Source organism: Phyllobates terribilis, unplaced genomic scaffold, assembly GCF_046119375.1.
Source record: "Phyllobates terribilis strain yellow unplaced genomic scaffold, ASM4611937v1 Scaffold_9__5_contigs__length_417890890, whole genome shotgun sequence".
Lineage (NCBI taxonomy): Eukaryota > Metazoa > Chordata > Amphibia > Anura > Dendrobatidae > Phyllobates > Phyllobates terribilis.
In genome coordinates this window covers 169,835,469-169,856,432 of record NW_027362769.1, presented here as the reverse complement: position 1 = coordinate 169,856,432, position 20,964 = coordinate 169,835,469, and the positions used below count along the sequence as shown (strand labels likewise).

The 20,964-nt window shown below is 44.1% G+C and overlaps 1 protein-coding gene across 2 annotated transcripts in view; it reads left to right on the top strand.

Annotated features, from left to right (window-relative positions):
* The window catches only part of PTPRN (protein tyrosine phosphatase receptor type N), a 114,384-nt gene that overhangs the window by 87,789 nt on the left and 5,631 nt on the right, over window positions 1–20,964 (top strand). For both annotated transcript variants that reach the window (XM_073647342.1, XM_073647340.1), the window contains 7 exons: window positions 9,555–9,764; window positions 9,892–10,039; window positions 11,669–11,742; window positions 13,486–13,563; window positions 13,682–13,801; window positions 15,278–15,444; window positions 19,582–19,635. In XM_073647342.1, coding sequence (XP_073503443.1) covers window positions 9,555–9,764; window positions 9,892–10,039; window positions 11,669–11,742; window positions 13,486–13,563; window positions 13,682–13,801; window positions 15,278–15,444; window positions 19,582–19,635 — 851 coding nt within the window. The remainder of the gene's footprint in view (window positions 1–9,554; window positions 9,765–9,891; window positions 10,040–11,668; window positions 11,743–13,485; window positions 13,564–13,681; window positions 13,802–15,277; window positions 15,445–19,581; window positions 19,636–20,964) is intronic.

The following is a 20,964-nucleotide window of genomic DNA, read 5'->3' as shown; positions in this document are numbered from 1 at the left end:
ATTATAGTAGTTATATTCTTGTACATAGGGGGCAGTATTATAGTAGTTATATTCTTGAACATAGGGGCAGTATTATAGTAGTTATATTCTTGTACATAGGGGGCAGTATTATGGTAGTTATATTCTTGTACATAGGAGCAGTATTATAGTAATTATATTCTTGTACATAGGGGGCAGTATTATAGTAGTTATATTCTTGTACATAGGGGGCAGTATTATAGTAGTTATATTCTTGTACATAGGGGGCAGTATTATAGCAGTTATATTCTTGTACATAGGGGGCAGTATTATAGTAGTTATATTCTTGTACATAGGGGCAGTATTATAGTAGTTATATTCTTGTACATAGGGGGCAGTATTATAGTAGTTATATTCTTGTACATAGGGGGCAGTATTATGGTAGTTATATTCTTGTACATAGGAGCAGTATTATAGTAGTTATATTTTTGTACATAGGAGCAGTATTAAAGTAGTTATATTCTTGTACATAGGGGGCAGTATTATAGTAGTTATATTCTTGTACATAGGGGGCAGTATTATAGTAGTTATATTCTTGAACATAGGGGCAGTATTATAGTAGTTATATTCTTGTACATAGGGGGCAGTATTATAGTAATTATATTCTTGTACGTAGGGGGCAGTATTATGGTAGTTATATTCTTGTACATAGGGGGCAGTATTATAGTAATTATATTCTTGTACATAGGGGGCAGTATTATAGTAGTTATATTCTTGTACATAGGGGGCAGTATTATAGTAATTATATTCTTGTACATAGGTGGCAGTATTATGGTAGTTATATTCTTGTAAATAGGGGGCAGTATTATGGTAATTATATTCTTGTACATAGGTGGCAGTATTATGGTAGTTATATTCTTGTACATAGGGGGCAGTATTATAGTAATTATATTCTTGTACATAGGGGGCAGGATTATAGTAGTTATATTCTTGTACATAGGGGCAGTATTATAGTAGTTATATTCTTGAACATAGGGGCAGTATTATAGTAGTTATATTCTTGTACATAGGGGGCAGTATTATGGTAGTTATATTCTTGTACATAGGAGCAGTATTATAGTAATTATATTCTTGTACATAGGGGGCAGTATTATAGTAGTTATATTCTTGTACATAGGGGGCAGTATTATAGTAGTTATATTCTTGTACATAGGGGGCAGTATTATAGCAGTTATATTCTTGTACATAGGGGGCAGTATTATAGTAGTTATATTCTTGTACATAGGGGCAGTATTATAGTAGTTATATTCTTGTACATAGGGGGCAGTATTATAGTAGTTATATTCTTGTACATAGGGGGCAGTATTATGGTAGTTATATTCTTGTACATAGGAGCAGTATTATAGTAGTTATATTTTTGTACATAGGAGCAGTATTAAAGTAGTTATATTCTTGTACATAGGGGGCAGTATTATAGTAGTTATATTCTTGTACATAGGGGGCAGTATTATAGTAGTTATATTCTTGTACATAGGGGGCAGTATTATAGTAGTTATATTCTTGAACATAGGGGCAGTATTATAGTAGTTATATTCTTGTACATAGGGGGCAGTATTATGGTAGTTATATTCTTGTACATAGGAGCAGTATTATAGTAATTATATTCTTGTACATAGGTGGCAGTATTATGGTAGTTATATTCTTGTACATAGGGGGCAGTATTATAGTAATTATATTCTTGTACATAGGGGGCAGTATTATAGTAGTTATATTCTTGTACATAGGTGGCAGTATTATGGTAGTTATATTCTTGAACATAGGAGCAGTATTATAGTAATTATATTCTTGTACATAGGGGGCAGTATTATAGTAGTTATATTCTTGTACATAGGGGGCAGTATTATAGTAATTATATTCTTGTACATAGGGGGCAGTATTATGGTAGTTATATTCTTGTAGATAGGAGCAGTATTATAGTAGTTATATTTTTGTACATAGGAGCAGTATTATAGTAGTTATCTTCTTGTACATAGGGGGCAGTATTATAGTAGTTATATTCTTGTACATAGGGGGCAGTATTATAGTAGTTATCTTCTTGTACATAGGGGGCACTATTATAGTAGTTATATTCTTGTACATAGGGGGGCAGTATTATAGTAGTTATATTCTTGTACATAGGGAGCAGTATTATAGTAGTTATATTCCTGTACATAGGAGCAGTATTATAGTAGTTATATTCTTGTACATAGGGGGTAGTATTATAGTAGTTATATTCTTGTACATAGGGAGCAGTATTATAATAGTTATATTCTTGTACATAGGGGGCAGTATTATAGTAGTTATATTCTTGTACATAGGAGCAGCATTACAGTAGTTATATTCTTGTACATAGGGAGCAGTATTATAGTAGTTATATTCCTGTACATAGGAGCAGTATTATAGTAGTTATATTCTTGTACATAGGGAGCAGTATTATAGTAGTTATATTGTTGTACATAGGGAGCAGTATTATAGTAGTTATATTCTTGTACATAGGAGTAGTATTATAGTAGTTATATTCTTGTACATAAGGGCAGTATTATAGTAGTTATATTCTTGTACATAGGAGCAGTATTATAGTAGTTATATTCTTGTACATAGGGGCAGTATTATAGCAGTTATATTCTTGTACATAGGAGGCAGTATTATAGTAGTTATATTCTTGTACATAGGGGACAGTATTATAGTAGTTATATTCTTGCACATAGGGGCAGTATTATAGTAGTTATATTCTTGTACATAGGAGCAGTATTATAGTAGTTATATTCTTGTACATAGGGAGCAGTATTATAGTAGTTATATTCTTGTACATAGGGGACAGTATTATAGTAGTTATATTCTTGTACATAGGAGCAGTATTATAGTAGTTATATTCTTGTACATAGGGAGCAGTATTATAGTAGCTACATTCTTGTATATAGGAGCAGTGTTATAGTAGTTATATTCTTGTATATAGGGGGCAGTATTATAGTAGTTATATTCTTGTATATAGGGGGCAGTATTATAGTAGTTATATTCTTGTACATAGAGGGCGGTATTATAGTAGTTATCTTCTTGTACATAGGGGCAGTATTATAGTAGTTATATTCTTGTACATAGGAGCAGTATTATAGTAGTTATATTCTTGTACATAGGAGCAGTATTATAGTAGTTATATTCTTGTACATAGGGGCAGTATTATAGTAGTTATATTCTTGTACATAGCTGGCAGTATTATAGTAGTTATATTCTTGTACATAGAGGCAGTAATATAGTAGTTATATTCTTGTTCATAGGAGGCAGTATTATAGTAGTTATATTCCTGTACATAGGGGCAGTATTATAGTAGTTATATTCTTGTACATTAATAATAGTGAGAGCAGCTTCCAAAAATTTGATTTCCTCTCTCCTGTTTTCTCCCATTTCACAAACTCTTTCTAGTTAGGTAATCCGTATATATTAGAAAACTGCTGTAAGTGAACTTTCTCTGCTATTTAAATTCTAACTGGAAATTCACTTTTAGGGTCATTTGTGAATCATAAAATGCCATTATTTATGTATGAGATCAGGTTTTTTCATCGGTATTATGTCAGATTTCTTCTTTCTTCAGGTCTTAGGTACAGACTGACCTAATGAAGTTGTATCCAAAGTGCCCAATATCACCTGATAGTGAAAAATAGATTCATACCATAATGTTTCATTACATGCCGAATTTATATATCTTTGCCCCTGTGAGATTTCATATCTTTTCTCAAAATTACAAAATGCAGTAATTTTTTTTAAACCAGATGCCATTTTTCCCATTTGAACATGGCTTACATTGCACATTTTTATTTAGGTGGTTTAGGGGCTAATTATTGTACCTGTAATATTTTTGAGAGATTTCTTAAGAGATGTTCAGTGGTTAACGCCAAGTATATTTGGGGGAACTCAAGTGATGACCGTTAAACAATCATATCCGTTACTAATGGTGGTAATGGGGATTTATGGGTTTATAATCCCAGAACTCCAAGGATATCATCTATCATCTAGGATTCCTATAGTTTAATTTTGTCAACAGACTAATGGCGGCGGTAGTTTATTTAATTGTAATTAATCTTAATATGTCCAAAATTTCTTCTAGAGGTCACAGCTCTATTTCTATCATAGATTCCCAAATTCCCTGTTTTCTTTTGTACAGGCTTTGACCAAAATAATATCATTTTGTCTGTGTGTAGCTGCTACTGAGGGAGCTCACAGCATACAGATGTATACAGCCACCATTAGGGGGAGCTCACTACATACAGATTTATACAGCCACCACTAGGGGGAGGTCACTACATACAGATTTATACAGCCACCACTAGGGGGAGCTCACTACATACAGATTTATACAGTCACCACTAGGGGGAGCTCACTATATACAGATTTATACAGCCACCATTAGGAGGAGCTCACTACATACAGATTTATACAGACACCATTAGGAGGAGCTCACTACATACAGATTTATACAGCCACCACTAGAGGGAGCTCACTACATACAGATTTATACAGTCACCACTAGGGGGAGCTCACTACATACAGATTAATACAGCCACCACTAGGGGTACTTCATTGCATATTGTTTTATACAGCCATCACTAGTGCAAGCTCACTATATACAGACTTATACAGCCACCACAAGGACGATATCACTACATACAGATTTATACAGCCACCACTAGGGGGAGCTCACTACATACAGATTTATACAGTCACCACTAGGTGGAGCTCACTGCATATTGATTTATACAGCCACCACTAGAGGGAGCTCACTACATACAGATTTATACAGTCACCACTAGGGGGAGCTCACTACATACAGATTAATACAGCCACCACTAGGGGTACTTCATTGCATATTGTTTTATACAGCCATCACTAGTGCAAGCTCACTATATACAGACTTATACAGCCACCACAAGGACGATATCACTACATACAGATTTATACAGCCACCACTAGGGGAAGATCACTACATACAGATTTATACAGCCACCACTAGGGGGAGCTCACTACATACAGATTCATACAGCCACCACTAGGGGGAGCTCACTACATACAGATTTATAAAGTCACCACTAGGGGGAGCTCACTACCCACAGATTTATACAGTCACCACTAGGGGAAGATCACTACATACAGATTTATACAGTCACCACTAGGGGGAGCTCACTACCCACAGATTTATACTGTCACCGCTAGGGGAAGATCACTACATACAGATTTATACAGCCACCACTAGGGGGAGCTCACTACATACAGATTTATACAGCCACCACTAGGGGGAGCTCACTACATACAGATTTATACAGTCACCACTAGGGGGAGCTCACTACCCACAGATTTATACTGTCACCACTAGGAGAAGATCACTACATACAGATTTATACAGTCACCACTAGGAGGAGCTCACTACATACAGATTTATACAGCCACCACTAGAGGAAGCTCACTACATACAGATTTATACAGTCACCACTAGGAGGAGCTCACTACATACAGATTTATACAGTCACCACTAGGGGGAGCTCACTACATACAGATTTATACAGTCACCACTAGGAGGAGCTCACTACATACAGATTTATACAGCCACCACTAGAGGGAGCTCACTACATACAGATTTATACAGCCACCACTAGAGGGAGCTCACTACATACAGATTTATACAGCCACTCAGGCTGCCACCAGGGATTTCAGGGCCTCATACTGGCAAAATTTTGTGCCCCCTTGAGAATCCGCCCAGGCTCCACCCCAGCTCCGCCTCCACCCCTCGAACCTTCCACAGTCCCACCACCCACTCTTGGAAAAACTCCACTTTCTGCACAACGTCCTCACCAATCACACATTAAAGGCTCGTTCTCATTTGCGATTAATTCGGATGAATGCAATCCGATAAAAAATCGGATTGCATTCAGACCAATTTAATCCTGTGTTTCTGTGCTCAGTGGCATTTTTTTTTTCCAGCTCCGATCAGATTGCAATCGGGCTGAAAAAAAAATGCGGCATGCTGCGATTGCATGCTGGATTCGGATCGCATGCACCCATATAAGCCTGTGGGTGCGTGTGAAACATCGCACTGCACTCAGATATCACCCGCCGACGCCGGCAACAGAGGAGATGGAGAAATTGATTTCTCCGTCCCCTCCGCAGCTGTTCTGTGATCCTCGCTGTGTGAGAGGATCAGAGCACTGACACTCGGCTCCCTGTCTTTAGCATATCGCATCCGATGCTCTCACATCAGATGTCATACGCTAGAGGGACCCCAGCCTAACAGTTCCCTTCAAACACCATATCACATACATAGCCAACAGCTTTTGTTTTGGTCAAAAGATTTTTTAAGCTGCCAGCACAACAAGGTAGATAGACTCTTTTGCCCAGGCCCTACTCTACTGTAACCTATTAAACATTTGTTATAATATCCAATACTCTTTTTAGGTATATTTTTCTTTATTTTTCTTTAAGGGAATGTGTCACATACATTTTTTAAAATGACCAAAGATATCACATACAAGGGACAAATATCATCACACCATGACCAGACCACATATTACCACCACATAGTGACCGAATCCTACAATACTGATCATTAATAAAATACTAATACTAATACTACCATAAGTGCCATTATACACAGGATCTCTGTACATAGTACACAGTGTATAGTGTCAGTGTACAGGTAATATAGTGATCACCAGTGACATTATACACAGGATCTCTGTACATAGTACACAGTGTATAGTGTCAGTGTACAGGTAATACAGTGATCACCAGTGACATTATACACAGGAGCTCTATGCATAGTACACAGTGTACTCGTAGTGTCAGTGTACAGGTAATACAGGCATCACTAGTGACATAATACACAGGAGCTCTCTATATAATGTATAGTGTACAGGTAATACAGTGATCACCGGTGACATTATATACAGGAGCTCTGTATATAGTATATAGGTAATACAGTGATTACCGGTGACATTGTACACAGGAGCTCTGTGCATAGTATACAGTGTATAGTGTCAGTGTACAGGTAACACACTGACTCACCAGTGACATATGTCCTCCCATTCTGCCCCCATGTCTCCATTCTGCCCCCATGTCTCTCCATTCTGCCCCCATGTCTCTCCATCCTACCCCAATGTCTTCATTCTGCCCCCATGTCTCTCCATCCTGCTTCCCGCACAGCAATAGATTTCAACTGAACTTGCGTCCAAGGACGCACAATCAGTAACTGAACCGTCAGAATCCTTACCTGGGGCCTGTTGAGCAGAAGAGGGGGTGGGCTCGGTTCGGGCCCGTCTGCTCACCGGCCCCATACACTAGTAAGGGCAGTAATGCCCTGATGGCGGCCCTGCAGCCACCACTAGAGGGAGCTCACTGTATTCCAATTTATACAGCCACCACTAGAGGGAGATCACTATATTCAGATTTATACAACCACCTCTAAAGGGAGCTCTATACATACAGATTTAGACAGTAAGCACTAGAGGAAGCTCTTGTCATACAGATTTATACAGCCACCACTAGAGGGAGCTCACTACACACAAAAGTATACAGCCACCACTCGGGGGAGCTCACTACATACAGATTTATGCAGCCACCACTAGAGATTAGAGGGAGCTCTATACATACAGATTTAGACAGCAACCACTACAGGGAGCTCACTACATGGGAAGTTTCACAGCTCCCATTCAATGTGATAAAGTACACTGCTCAAAAAAATAAAGGGAACACTCAAACAACACATCCTAGATCTGAATGAATGAAATATTCTCTTGAATACTTTGTTCTGTTCAAAGTTGAATGTGCTGACAACAAAACCACACAAAAATCATCAATGGAAATCACATTTATTAACCAATGCAGGCCTGGATTTGGAGTCACCCCCAAAATTAAAGTGGAAAAACACACTACAGGCTGATCCAACTTTGATGTAATGTCCTTAAAACAAGTCAAAATGAGTCTCAGTATTGTGTGTGGCCTCCACGTGCCTGTATGACCTCCCTACAACGCCTGGGCATGCTCCTGATGAGGCTGAGTATTGTGTGTGGCCTCCACGTGCCTGTATGACCTCCCTACAACGCCTGGGCATGCTCCTGATGAGGCTGAGTATTGTGTGTGGCCTCCCCGTGGCTGTATGACCTCCCTACAACGCCTGGGCATGCTGCTGATGAGGCTCAGTATTGTGTGTGGCCTCCCCGTGCCTGTATGACCTCCCTACAATGCCTGGGCATGCTCCTGATGAGGTTGCAGATGGTCTCCTGTGGGATCTCCTCCCAGACCTGGACTGAAGCATCTGCCAACTCCTGGACAGTCTGTGGTGCAACGTGACGTTGGTGGATGGAGTGAGACATGATGTCCCAGATGTGCTCAGTCGGATTCTGGTCTGGGGAACGGGCGGGCCAGTCCATAGCATCAATGCCTTCATCTTGCAGGAACTGCTGACACACTCCAGCCACATGAGGTCTGGCATTGTCCTGCATTAGGAGGAACCCAGGGCCAACCGCACCAGCATATGGTCTCACAAGGGGTCTGAGGATCTCATCTCGGTACCTAATGGCAGTCAGGCTACCTCTGGCGAGCACATGGAAGGCTGTGCGGCCCTCCAAAGAAATGCCACCCCACACCATTACTGACCCACTGCCAAATCGGTCATGCTGAAGGATGTTGCAGGCAGCAGATCGCTCTCCATGGCGTCTCCAGACTCAGTCACGTCTGTCACATGTGCTCAGTGTGAACCTGCTTTCATCTGTGAAGAGCACAGGACGCCAGTAGCGACTTTGTCAATCCTGGTGTTCTGTGGCAAATGCCAAGCGTCCTGCACGGTGTTGGGCTGTGAGCACAACCCCCATCTGTGGACGCTTGACCCTCATACCACCCTCATGGAGTCGGTTTCTAACCGTTTGTGCAGACACATTCACATTCGTGGCCTGCTGTAGGTCATTTTGCAGGGCTCTGGCAGTGCTCCTCCTGCTCCTCCTTGCACAAAGGCGGAGGTAGCGGTCCTGCTGCTGGGTTGTTGCCCTCCTACGGCCCCCTCCACATCTCCTAGTGTACTGGCCTGTTTCCTGGTAGCGCCTCTAGCCTCTGGACACTACGCTGACAGACACAGCAAACCTTCTTGCCACAGCTCGCATTGATGTGCCATACTGGATGAGCTGCACTACCTGAGAAACTTCTGTGGGTTGTAGAGTCCGTCTCATGCTACCACGAGTGTGAAAGCACAACCAACATTCAAAAGTGACCAAAACATCAGCCAGAAAGCATTGGTACTGAGATGTGGTCTGTGGTCCCCACCTGCAGAACCACTCCTTTATTGAGGGTGTCTTGACAATTGCCAATAATTTCCATCTATTGTCTATTCCATTTGCACAACAGCATGTGAAATTGATTGTCAATCAGTGTTGCTTCCTAAGTGGACAGTTTGATTTCACAGAAGTTTGACTTACTTGGAGTTATATTCTGTTGTTTAAGTGTTCCCTTTATTTTTTTGAGCAGTGTATTTTCAGTCCTTATAGTCACATAGGTTGATATGACTTTCATTCTTTCTGCAGGATCTTTGCAGGCAGCACATGGCTGGAAAATCTCTTTTCAGTCGCACAGAGGCAACTGGAGCGGCGGCAGAAAACTCTCGCGTCAGCAGCGTGTCATCCCAATTTAGTGATGTCCCACAGCCAAGTCCCAGTTCCCACAGCAGTACTCCATCTTGGTGTGAGGAACCCGTGCAGTCCAACATGGACATTTCCACCGGTCACATGATCCTGGTGAGTGAAATGTGTAAGGAGGAACTCAACCACCTCCTCCAAATATCACACGTATCTCCATAGCTCATCTTTTGTGAGTTTTGTACTTGATCAGGTGAATGTATTAACATATTATGAGCCGCTCCAGGCATACATGGAAGATCATCTGAGAAACCGAGACCGTCTGGCCAAGGAGTGGCAGGCCCTGGGCGCTTACCAGGCTGAGCCAAACGCTTGCTCCACTGCTAAGAATGATACCAACCTGAAGAAGAACAGGAACCCAGATTTTGTACCCTGTGAGTGCCATAATTATATTTACCCACTAAGCCAACTGCACTCCCTCCCTCTATGCCCTGCAGCTAGGCTCAGCATTAAAGGGATTGTTGACTTGTTATTTATTTATCTATTTTTAATGTTGCCACTTTCGGCTGAGGCCAATTTAGAATGTGTTTTAAAGTAGTGGACAATCCCTTTAAGAGTGCGCAGTTGGACATAGTAATGTGTTATTACTATAGAGGGCCAATGAAAGTCTGGGTACCAGGAGCTTACACCCCAGATCCTGTATTGGGTATACACATGAAATTTCCTAGTTTAATGACTGGAGACTGTTTTATTATTCACGTTTATTAAGGCTAATATCATATCATGTAAGAATTACAATCATTTCCAACTTTAGAGAAATTCCCTGCAAAATACTGCTGAATACTAACCCGAATAATAGTATCATACTGTGTGAAAATAATATCACTGTACTGTGCCAAATAATAGCATTATACAGTACATTCATGATACTGCCACATAGTGCCATAATAGAACCATACAGTGCCATAATACTGCCACGTAGTGCCATAACAGGACCATGCAGTGCCATAATAGAACCATACAGTGCCATAATACTGCCATATAGTGCCATAACAGGACCATGCAGTGCCATAATAGAACCATACAGTGCCATAATACTGCCACATAGTGCCATAACAGGACCATGCAGTGCCATAATAGAACCATACAGTGCCATAATACTGCCATATAGTGCTATAACAGGACCATACAGTGCCATAATAGAACCATACAGCGCCATAATACTGCCATATAGTGCCATAACAGGACCGTGCAGCGCCATAATAGAACCATACAGTGCCATAATACTGCCACATAGTGCCATAACAGGACTATGCAGTGCCATAATACTGCCACATAGTGCAATAATAGGAGCATGCAGTGCCATAATACTGCTACATAGTGCAATAACAATACCATACAGTGCCATAATAGGACCATGCAATACATTATTACTGTCATAGTGACAAATAACTGTACATATAGGGACTAAAAAAAACATCAGAATAATACAGCGGATTCACAATACTGTCATATAGGGCATATAACTTTCCGCACAAAACCTTCCACAAGTACCATACAGTGCCCTGATAATACTGTTATACAATATAAAATAACAGTTTCATACTGTGGTTTCATAATATTGCCACATTACTATAAGCACATAAATCGCCATACCACATTAGACCCATACACGGCCTACATTATAGATGCAAACGCTGGATATATTCTAGAAGCATTGTCTACATAATGGCACTATGATTCATAACACTGCCATATAGTTCCCAAATAGCAGTACCGTACTGAGCTTCCATATAACTGCCATTCAGTGACACAATAGCAGCGCTATACAGTATAATACCCAAATAAACCCACCATGTTAGACCTAAGTTTACTAAAAGATCACAGATTAGATGTTGGAAGCGGGCTAAATATGGGGGGCCGTGTCTCACCCGCTATAATCTGGGCATGTTCGCATACAGCTGCTCTATAGCTATTTAGACCACTTGTGGTTATTCTATTGTTCTGTGGATTCATTCTACGTGTTCTGTGTTTCTGTGTGACTCTCTGTATCTCTTCTGCAGACGACCATGCACGTATAAAGCTGAGGAGCGATAACAACCCGTCCCGCAGCGATTATATCAACGCCAGCCCCATCGTACGTAATAGTCACTGATTGTTCCTTAAATTAGAGATGGTCTCATGTTGTTATCTAACTGCTGATACGACAGTCCCCCCCTCGATGGCTGCCAGGACGCGATGTTCCCCAGGAAGCACTTACAGATGGTGCTCACTATTGTATATAGATAGATGGATAGATAGATTTGATAAATGGATTGCGGGGATTCACGCTCTTTGGCCGCCGTTAGCATACACTACACACAAGCAATAGGTTCTTGTCCAACAATGCGGTGTTTATTGCTCTCATAAACTTCGGTCTTGTGTTTGTGTTTTCAGCCTCTTCACGGCATAAAGGTATAACAAAATAAACAAACAGTCCATGCGGTAAATACGGGTTCACCCGCTCACATAACAGTCCAGCTCTCTTACTCTCTGGCACAGACTAACCACCACTTTTCCTCCTCCCACACACAGACAGCTCTGAGATAGCTTAGCTGCATTAAACAGAAGTTGCAAATCCCGGACTGGAGATATGGGAGTGACCATTCCCACCCAAGCTCTTCTGGTCACTCCTAAAACCTGGACCCAAAATCCGGTTCCAATAAAAACATCTCAGCAACCTACTATTGCTGGAGTTACATCACCGAGTCCAGCCACCTCGGTGACACATACCTACCATCCAGAACTTTACCTCCTGCTCTCTTACATGACTCCCCTCCACTGCCCAAAGCCGAGGGGGGCTGGGCAACTTCTGCCATCAATGTAGCTTTGAGAGAGCGTCAGTGTTTCCATGTAGTTTCCCGAGCCTATGCTGTACATGAAGATTAAAATCTTGTGAGGCTAAAAACCATCGAGTTACCCAGGCATTGTTCCCCTTTTTCTACTGCATCCACCTTATCAGGGCATCATCGGACACCAGCCTAAATTTCCGGCCAAACAAGTAATACATAAGGGCATTCAGTGCCCATTTGATGGCCAAGCACTCTTTTTCTAAGATGGAGTAGTTTTTTTCATATAGGGACAGCTTCCAACTTAAATAGATTACCAGGTTTTCCTCTCCATTGATGTCCTGAGACATGACATCCCCTAGCCTGACATCCAAAGCATCTGTCTGTACTATAAATTCCTTGGAGAAGTCCAGGGCTAGCAAGACAGGCTGCCTACAGAGCGCTGGTTTCAGCTCTTGGAAGGCTCTCTCAGCTTCTGGAGACCACTTTGGCATTACCGATTTCATGCCCTTTAAGAGATTGGTTAGAGGGGCTGCTATCACTGTGAAGTGACGGACAAACCTCCTGTAATACCCCACAATTCCCAGGAAACTAACACTAAAGTCTTTTCCTCCTCCCACACACAGCTCTGAGACAGCTCGGCTGCCTTAAATAGGACCTGCAAAGCCCGAACTGGAGGTATAGGAGCAACCATTCCCACCCAAGCTCTTCTGCTCACTCCTAAAACCTGGACCCAAAATCTAGTCCCAATAAAAACCTCTCAGCAACCTGCTATTGCTGGAGCCTTCACCTCCGGGACTTACATCACCGAGGCTGGCCACCGCGGTGACACATACCTTTCCATCCAGGACTTTACCTCCTGCTTTCCTACAAGATATAAAGAAAAGATAGATATAAAAAGACATAAAGATAAATAGATACATAGATGGATGATAGATAAATGGATGATAGATAGATAGATAGATAGATAGATAGATAGGGGCAGGAGATGGAACAGATGCTTACAGATGTTGATTTCCACCATAACACTCTGAATCTTGAATCTCCATTAGATTGAGCATGACCCCCGTATGCCTGCTTACATCGCCACCCAGGGGCCCCTCTCTCACACCATTTCTGATTTCTGGCAGGTGAGTTCTTACGATGATGGGACAGTTAATATAGAATGTCCCTGGGTTATAATCTATCCCTGCCGCAATAGCAAATGTGTAATATCAGCCGGACTCACCAGTTCACTGTCATCTGTAGATGGTTTGGGAAAATGGCTGCACGGTGATAGTGATGTTGAGCCCCCTGGTGGAGGACGGCGTTAAGCAGTGTGATCGCTACTGGCCTGATGAGGGATCCTCTCTCTACCACATCTATGAGGTTAGTGAAGATGAAAGTGTATTCCAGCTGCCACATTCATCAGCTGCTGCAGAACGTCTTTTGAAAAAGAAAACCCCCACTGCTGTTTTTTATTTTTTAACTAAAATCTTGAACTGAGTGATTATATAATATATCTTTGTAAGCATCCGAGCTCCATTTTTCTGATACATAATGACAAATCCCCTGCATAGACATAGAAGGCATAATATTGCTGCCTGCAGCCACCACTGGGTGGAGCTGAAAAGCTCAGTGCATGCTGTTATATTATTAAGGTCAATGTATAATCAGTGTGCAGTGAGCTCCCCCTAGTCGTGACTGCTATAATACAACAGTATGCAGTGAGCTCCCCCTAGTCATGACTGCAATAATACAACAGTATGCAGTGAGCTCCCCCTAGTCATGACTGCAATAATACAACAGTATGCAGTGAGCTCCCCCTAGTCGTGACTGCAATAATACAACAGTATGCAGTGAGCTCCCCCTAGTCATGACTGCAATAATACAACAGTATGCAGTGAGCTCCCCCTAGTTGTGACTGCAATAATACAACAGTATGCAGTGAGCTCCCCCTAGTCGTGACTGCAATAATACAACAGTATGCAGTGAGCTCCCCCTAGTCATGACTGCAATAATACAACAGTATGCAGTGAGCTCCCCCTAGTTGTGACTGCAATAATACAACAGTATGCAGTGAGCTCCCCCTAGTCGTGACTGCAATAATACAACAGTATGCAGTGAGCTCCCCCTAGTGGTGATTGCAATAATACAACAGTATGCAGTGAGCTCCCCCTAGTCGTGACTGCAATAATACAACAGTATGCAGTGAGCTCCCCCTAGTCGTGACTGCAATAATACAACAGTATGCAGTGAGCTCCCCCTAGTCATGACTGCAATAATACAACAGTATGCAGTGAGCTCCCCCTAGTCGTGACTGCAATAATACAACAGTATGCAGTGAGCTCCCCCTAGTCGTGACTGCAATAATACAACAGTATGCAGTGAGCTCCCCCTAGTCATGACTGCAATAATACAACAGTATGCAGTGAGCTCCCCCTAGTCATGACTGCAATAATACAACAGTATGCAGTGAGCTCCCCCTAGTTGTGACTGCAATAATACAACAGTATGCAGTGAGCTCCCCCTAGTCGTGACTGCAATAATACAACAGTATGCAGTGAGCTCCCCCTAGTGGTGATTGCAATAATAAAACCGTATGCAGTGAGCTCCCCCTGGTGGTGACTGCCGATAGAGATAATTTAATTCTTTAATGTCCATGCAGAGGATTTGGGGCTCTGTGTTATTAAACCAAAGCTCCAACCGCTGTAAAGATATATTAAGAAATGAATCAGTCAGGAATTCTGCTCTTAAAAATGAAGAGTGCTAAAAGCTGTAGGTTCCCTTTAAGGCATAATTATTATTAGAAATCAGTGAGATGTTCTCTGACCCAGGTCATGCATGTTCTCCTTCCTCCTGCAGGTTAATCTTGTGTCTGAGCATATCTGGTGTGAAGATTTCCTGGTTCGCAGCTTTTACCTGAAGAACGTCCATACCCAGGAGACTCGAACTCTTACACAGTTCCACTTCCTGAGCTGGCCAGCAGAGGGCATCCCCAGCAGCACTCGCCCCTTGCTGGACTTCCGCAGGTGAATCCCCCAGTCTCACTCACAAGGGGTTCACTTATTTATTTCCTACAGCCTAATAGTACTCAACCATAGAGGTCGGGGTCTTGTTGTGTACATGGATGTGACAAGTAAAGAGTTATGATCCTTGGGGTTAGTGCAGACTATGGGATGTTCGTTTTTGATAATTAGTACAGATGGAGAAGCTTCTGCAAATCTCTTGCATGTGAATATTCCCCGATACTTGTCATAGCCGAAGATTTGTTACAAATGGATCCAGAGCTAAAGAGCCTGGACTTCAGATTGATACATTTTACTTGCACTGATACATTGTAACAATCAGAAGTCAGGACAGGAGAGATTTGTGCAGCTGATGAATTTGAGGCTGTGTGCACACGATGCGTTTTCCAAGCGTTTCCGCAGCGGCAGTTCCACTGCAGAAACGCTTAAAAAACGCATGGTAGAAGGCCTGCCATGTTACCCAATGATAATCCGCGTGTGCTGTGCACATGCTGCGGAAATTTCCGCTGCGGATTATCATTGCGGAAAAATCCGCAGCACTACCAATTATTTTGCGGAATCGCTGCGTTTTCGCCGCCATTGACTTGCATTGGAACGCATGGAGTCCGCATCACTGCATCTGTACATGCGGATAACATGCGTTTCAATGTGCGGATGGTACACGGGTGTGGAGGACAGGAGACTCTCCTCCGGACCCGGGTACCATAGAACCTGTGAAAAAAAGAATAAAATAAAAAATAAATACACTGCTCAAAAAAATAAAGGGAACACTTAACACAATGTAACTCCAAGTCAATCACACTTCTGTGAAATCTACCTGTCCAGTTATGAAGCAACACTGATTGTGAATCAATTTCTTCTGCTGTTGTGCAAATGGAACAGACAACTGGTAGAAATGATCGGCAATTAGCAAGACACCCTCTATAAAAGAGGTGACCACAGACCATTTCTCTGTTCTCATCCTTTTTGGCTGTTGTTTTGGTCACTTTTTCATTTTGCCATTGCTCTCACCCCTAGAGGTACAGTAGCATGAGGCGGTGTCTACAGTACAGCCCACAGAAGTTGCTCAGGTAGTGCAGTTCATTCAGGATGGCACATCAGTGCGAGCTGTGGCAAGAAGGGTAGCTGTGTCTGTCAGCACAGTGTCCAGAGCATGGAGCAGATACCAGGAGACGTGGAGGGGGCCGTAGGAGGGCAACAACCCAGCAGCAGGACCGCTACCTCCTCCTTTGTGCAAGGAGGAACAGGAGGAGCACTGCCAGAGCCCGGCAAAATGACCTCCAGCAGGCCACAAATGTGCATGTGTCTGCACAAACGGTTAGAAACCGACTCCATGAGGGTGGTATGAGGGCCCGACGTCCACAGATGGGGGTTGTGCTCACAGCCCAACACCGTGCAGGACGCTTGGCATTTGCCACAGAACACTAGGATTGGCAAAGTCACCACTGGCGCCCTGTGCTCTTCACAGATGAAAGCAGGTTCACACTGAGCACATGTGACAGACGTGACAGAGTCTGGAGACGCCGTGGAGAGCGATCTGCTGCCTGCAACATCCTTCAGCATGACCGGTTTGGCAGTGGGTCAGTAATGATGTGGGGTGGCATTTCTTTGGAGGGCTGCACAGCCCTCCATGTGCTCGCCAGAGGTAGCCTGACTGCCATTAGGTACCGAGATGAGATCCTCAGACCCCTTGTGAGACCATATGCTGGTGCGGTTGGCCCTGGGTTCCTCCTAATGCAGGACAATGCCAGACCTCATGTGGCTGGAGTGTGTCAGCAGTTCCTGCAAGATGAAGGCATTGATGCTATGGACTGGCCCGCCCGTTCCCCAGACCTGAATCCGATTGATCACATCTGGGACATCATGCCTCGCTCCATCCACCAACGTCACGTTGCACCACAGACTGTCCAGGAGTTGGCGGATGCTTTAGTCCAGGTCTGGGAGGAGATCCCACAGGAGACCATCCACAACCTCATCAGGAGCATGCCCAGGCGTTGTAGGGAGGTCATACAGGCACGTGGAGGCCACACACAATACTGAGACTCATCAGGAGCATGCCCAGGGGTTGTAGGGAGGTCATACAGGCACGTGGAGGCCACACACAATACTGAGCCTCATCAGGAGCATGCCCAGGCGTTGTAGGGAGGTCATACAGGCACGTGGAGGCCACACACAATACTGAGACTCATCAGGAGCATGCCCAGGGGTTGTAGGGAGGTCATACAGGCACGTGGAGGCCACACACAATACTGAGCCTCATCAGGAGCATGCTCAGGCGTTGTAGGGAGGTCATACAGGCACGTGGAGGCCACACACAATACTCAGCCTCATCAGGAGCATGCCCAGGCGTTGTAGGGAGGTCATACAGACACGTGGAGGCCACACACAATACTCAGCCTCATCAGGAGCATGCCCAGGCGTTGTAGGGAGGTCATACAGGCACGTGGAGGCCACACACAATACTCAGCCTCATCAGGAGCATGCCCAGGCGTTGTAGGGAGGTCATACAGGCACGTGGAGGCCACACACAATACTCAGCCTCATCAGGAGCATGCCCAGGCGTTGTAGGGAGGTCATACAGGCACGTGGAGGCCACACACAATACTCAGCCTCATTGTGACTTGTTTTAAGGACATTACATCAAAGTTGGATCAGCCTGTAGTGTGTTTTTCCACTTTAATTTTGGGGGTGACTCCAAATCCAGGCCTCCATTGGTTAATAAATTTGATTTCCATTGATGATTTTTGTGTGATTTTGTTGTCAGCACATTCAGCTTTGTACAGAACAAAGTATTCAATGAGAATATTTCATCATTCAGGTCTAGGATGGGTTATTTGAGTGTTCCCTTTATTTTTTTGACCAGTGTATTATACTTACCTTCTGATGGCCCGCGGCGTCCTTGTCTCGGCTTGCCGGCAGATCGCGGTAGACTAAAGGACCTGCGCTGACGTCATTTAGTCATGTGACGGTTCACGCGACCGCTGACGTCGGCAGGTCCTTAAATCTACCGCTAGCTGCCGGCAAGCCGAGACAAGGACGCCGCGGGCCATCAGAAGGTAAGTATAATATTTATTTTTTACCATTCTTTCGGTCACTCTATATAAATCCATGCCGGTTGCATGGATTTATATAGTGTGACCAATTTGTCAAGCACTTTCTAAGTGATGCTAAAATCGCTTGTCAACCCGCATGCGGAAATGCAAGTGAAGAACGCTTCACATCCGCAAGTCCCTGGCAGGAAAACGCATGTACAATCCGCATGTACAATCCGCATGTACAATCCGCATGCGTTTTTTCTGCCAGGGAGATGCAGAAACGCTCAGGAAAAATCTGGAACATTTCTGCATCGTGTGCACATAGCCTAATACACAGAGGGCACAATTGTAAACATAGAAACAGAAATATTCCCATTCACTGACAGCAAGCAGAAATATTGAAACACAAAGAATATTAGAAAATGAACCTTTTGCTTATAGATGGGTTATGATCAAACTGCAGCCATGACTCTGATGTTAAGGCCACGGCCCCACTATCAGTATTCGGTCAGTATTTTTTCTCAGGAGTGGGAGCCAAAACCAGGCGAGGAACAATCAGAGAAAAGGTAGAATAGAAACAAGTCACCAATTCTGCATTTATCACCCACTCCTGGTTTTGGCTCCCACTCCTGAGAAACAATACTGACTAAATACTAATAGTGGGGCTGTGGCCATACTCTTTAGATTCCGACCTTGAGGGCTTCTCCGATAGATGATGAACTTTCCTATGTTGTCCGGCCACGTGTTTGTTTCTTCGCAGATCCACATTTCTTGCTTTCGGCCTCCGCCCGGGTCTCAGCTCATTGCTGCCCTTGTCATTTTTGTGATTTGCAGCTTGTAATTTTGGTCTCAGTTGCATAGTCACAAAAGTGATCATGAGCAGATGAGATGTGCCTCTGCCAGCAGGGGGCGCATTCTGCCCTCTTATACCACTGCTGTGTGTAGGCAGTAAGTGCAGGGACATCGGCCTCCTGGAGATCCTCTGCATAGACTCTACACAGTGAAGTGAAGAAACTTTACAAGGAAGGGGAGAGGGTCCATAGGTGACAGTAATATTATTACATCACTGGTGATACTGGTGTGAACGTGTTCTCCTGTGTTACAGGAAGGTGAACAAGTCTTTCCGAGGACGATCCTGCCCCATTATTGTGCACTGCAGGTAACCGTATAATCTCACGTAGACATACACAACTTCGCTATACTGTAGGCGCACAGCTCCGCTACACTACACCCAGTGCACAGCTCTGCAATACTACACCCGGTATACACGCTGCAGGTGCACAACTCTGCTATACTATACCCGGGGTACACGCTGCAGGTGCACAACGCTGCTATACTATACCCGGGGTACAAGCTGCAGGTGCACAACTCTGCTATACTATACCCGGGGTACACGCTGCAGGTGCTCAACTCTGCTATACTATACCCGGGGTACACGCTGCAGGTGCTCAACTCTGCTATACTATACCCGGGGTACAAGCTGCAGGTGCACAACTCTGCTATACTATACCCGGGGTACACGCTGCAGGTGCACAACTCTGCTATACTATACCCGGGGTACACGCTGCAGGTGCACAACTCTGCTATACTATACCCGGGGTACACGCTGCAGGTGCACAACTCTGCTATACTATACCCGGGGTACACGCTGTAGGTGCACAACTCTGCTATACTATACCCGGGGTACACGCTGCAGGTGCACAACTCTGCTATACTATACCCGGGGTACACGCTGCAGGTGCACAACTCTGCTATACTATACCCGGGGTACACGCTGCAGGTGCACAACTCTGCTATACTATACCCGGGGTACACGCTGCAGGTGCACAACTCTGCTATACTATACCCGGGGTACACGCTGCAGGTGCACAACTCTGCTATACTATACCCGGGGTACACGCTGCAGGTGCACAACTCTGCTATACTATACCCGGGGTACACGCTGCAGGTGCACAACTCTGCTATACTATACCCGGGGTACACGCTGCAGGTGCACAACTCTGCTATACTATACCCGGGGTACACGCTGCAGGTGCACAACTCTGCTATACTACACCCGGGGTACACGCTGCAGGTGCACAACTCTGCTATACTACACCCGGGGTACACGCTGCAGGTGCACAACTCTGCTATACTACACCCGGGGTACACGCTGCAGGTGCACAACTCTGCTATACTACACCCGGGGTACACGCTGCAGGTGCACAACTCTGCTATACTACACTCGGGGTACACGCTGCAGGTGCACAACTCTGCTATACTATACCCGGTGTACACGCTGCAGGTGCACAACTCTGCTATACTATACCCGGGGTGCACGCTGCAGGTGCACAACTCTGCTACACTATACCCGGGGTGCACGCTGCAGGTGCACAACTCTGCTACACTATACCCGGGGTGCACGCTGCAGGTGCACAACTCTGCTACACTATACCCGGGGTGCACGCAGGTGCACAACTCTGCTGTACTATACCCGGTGTACACGCTG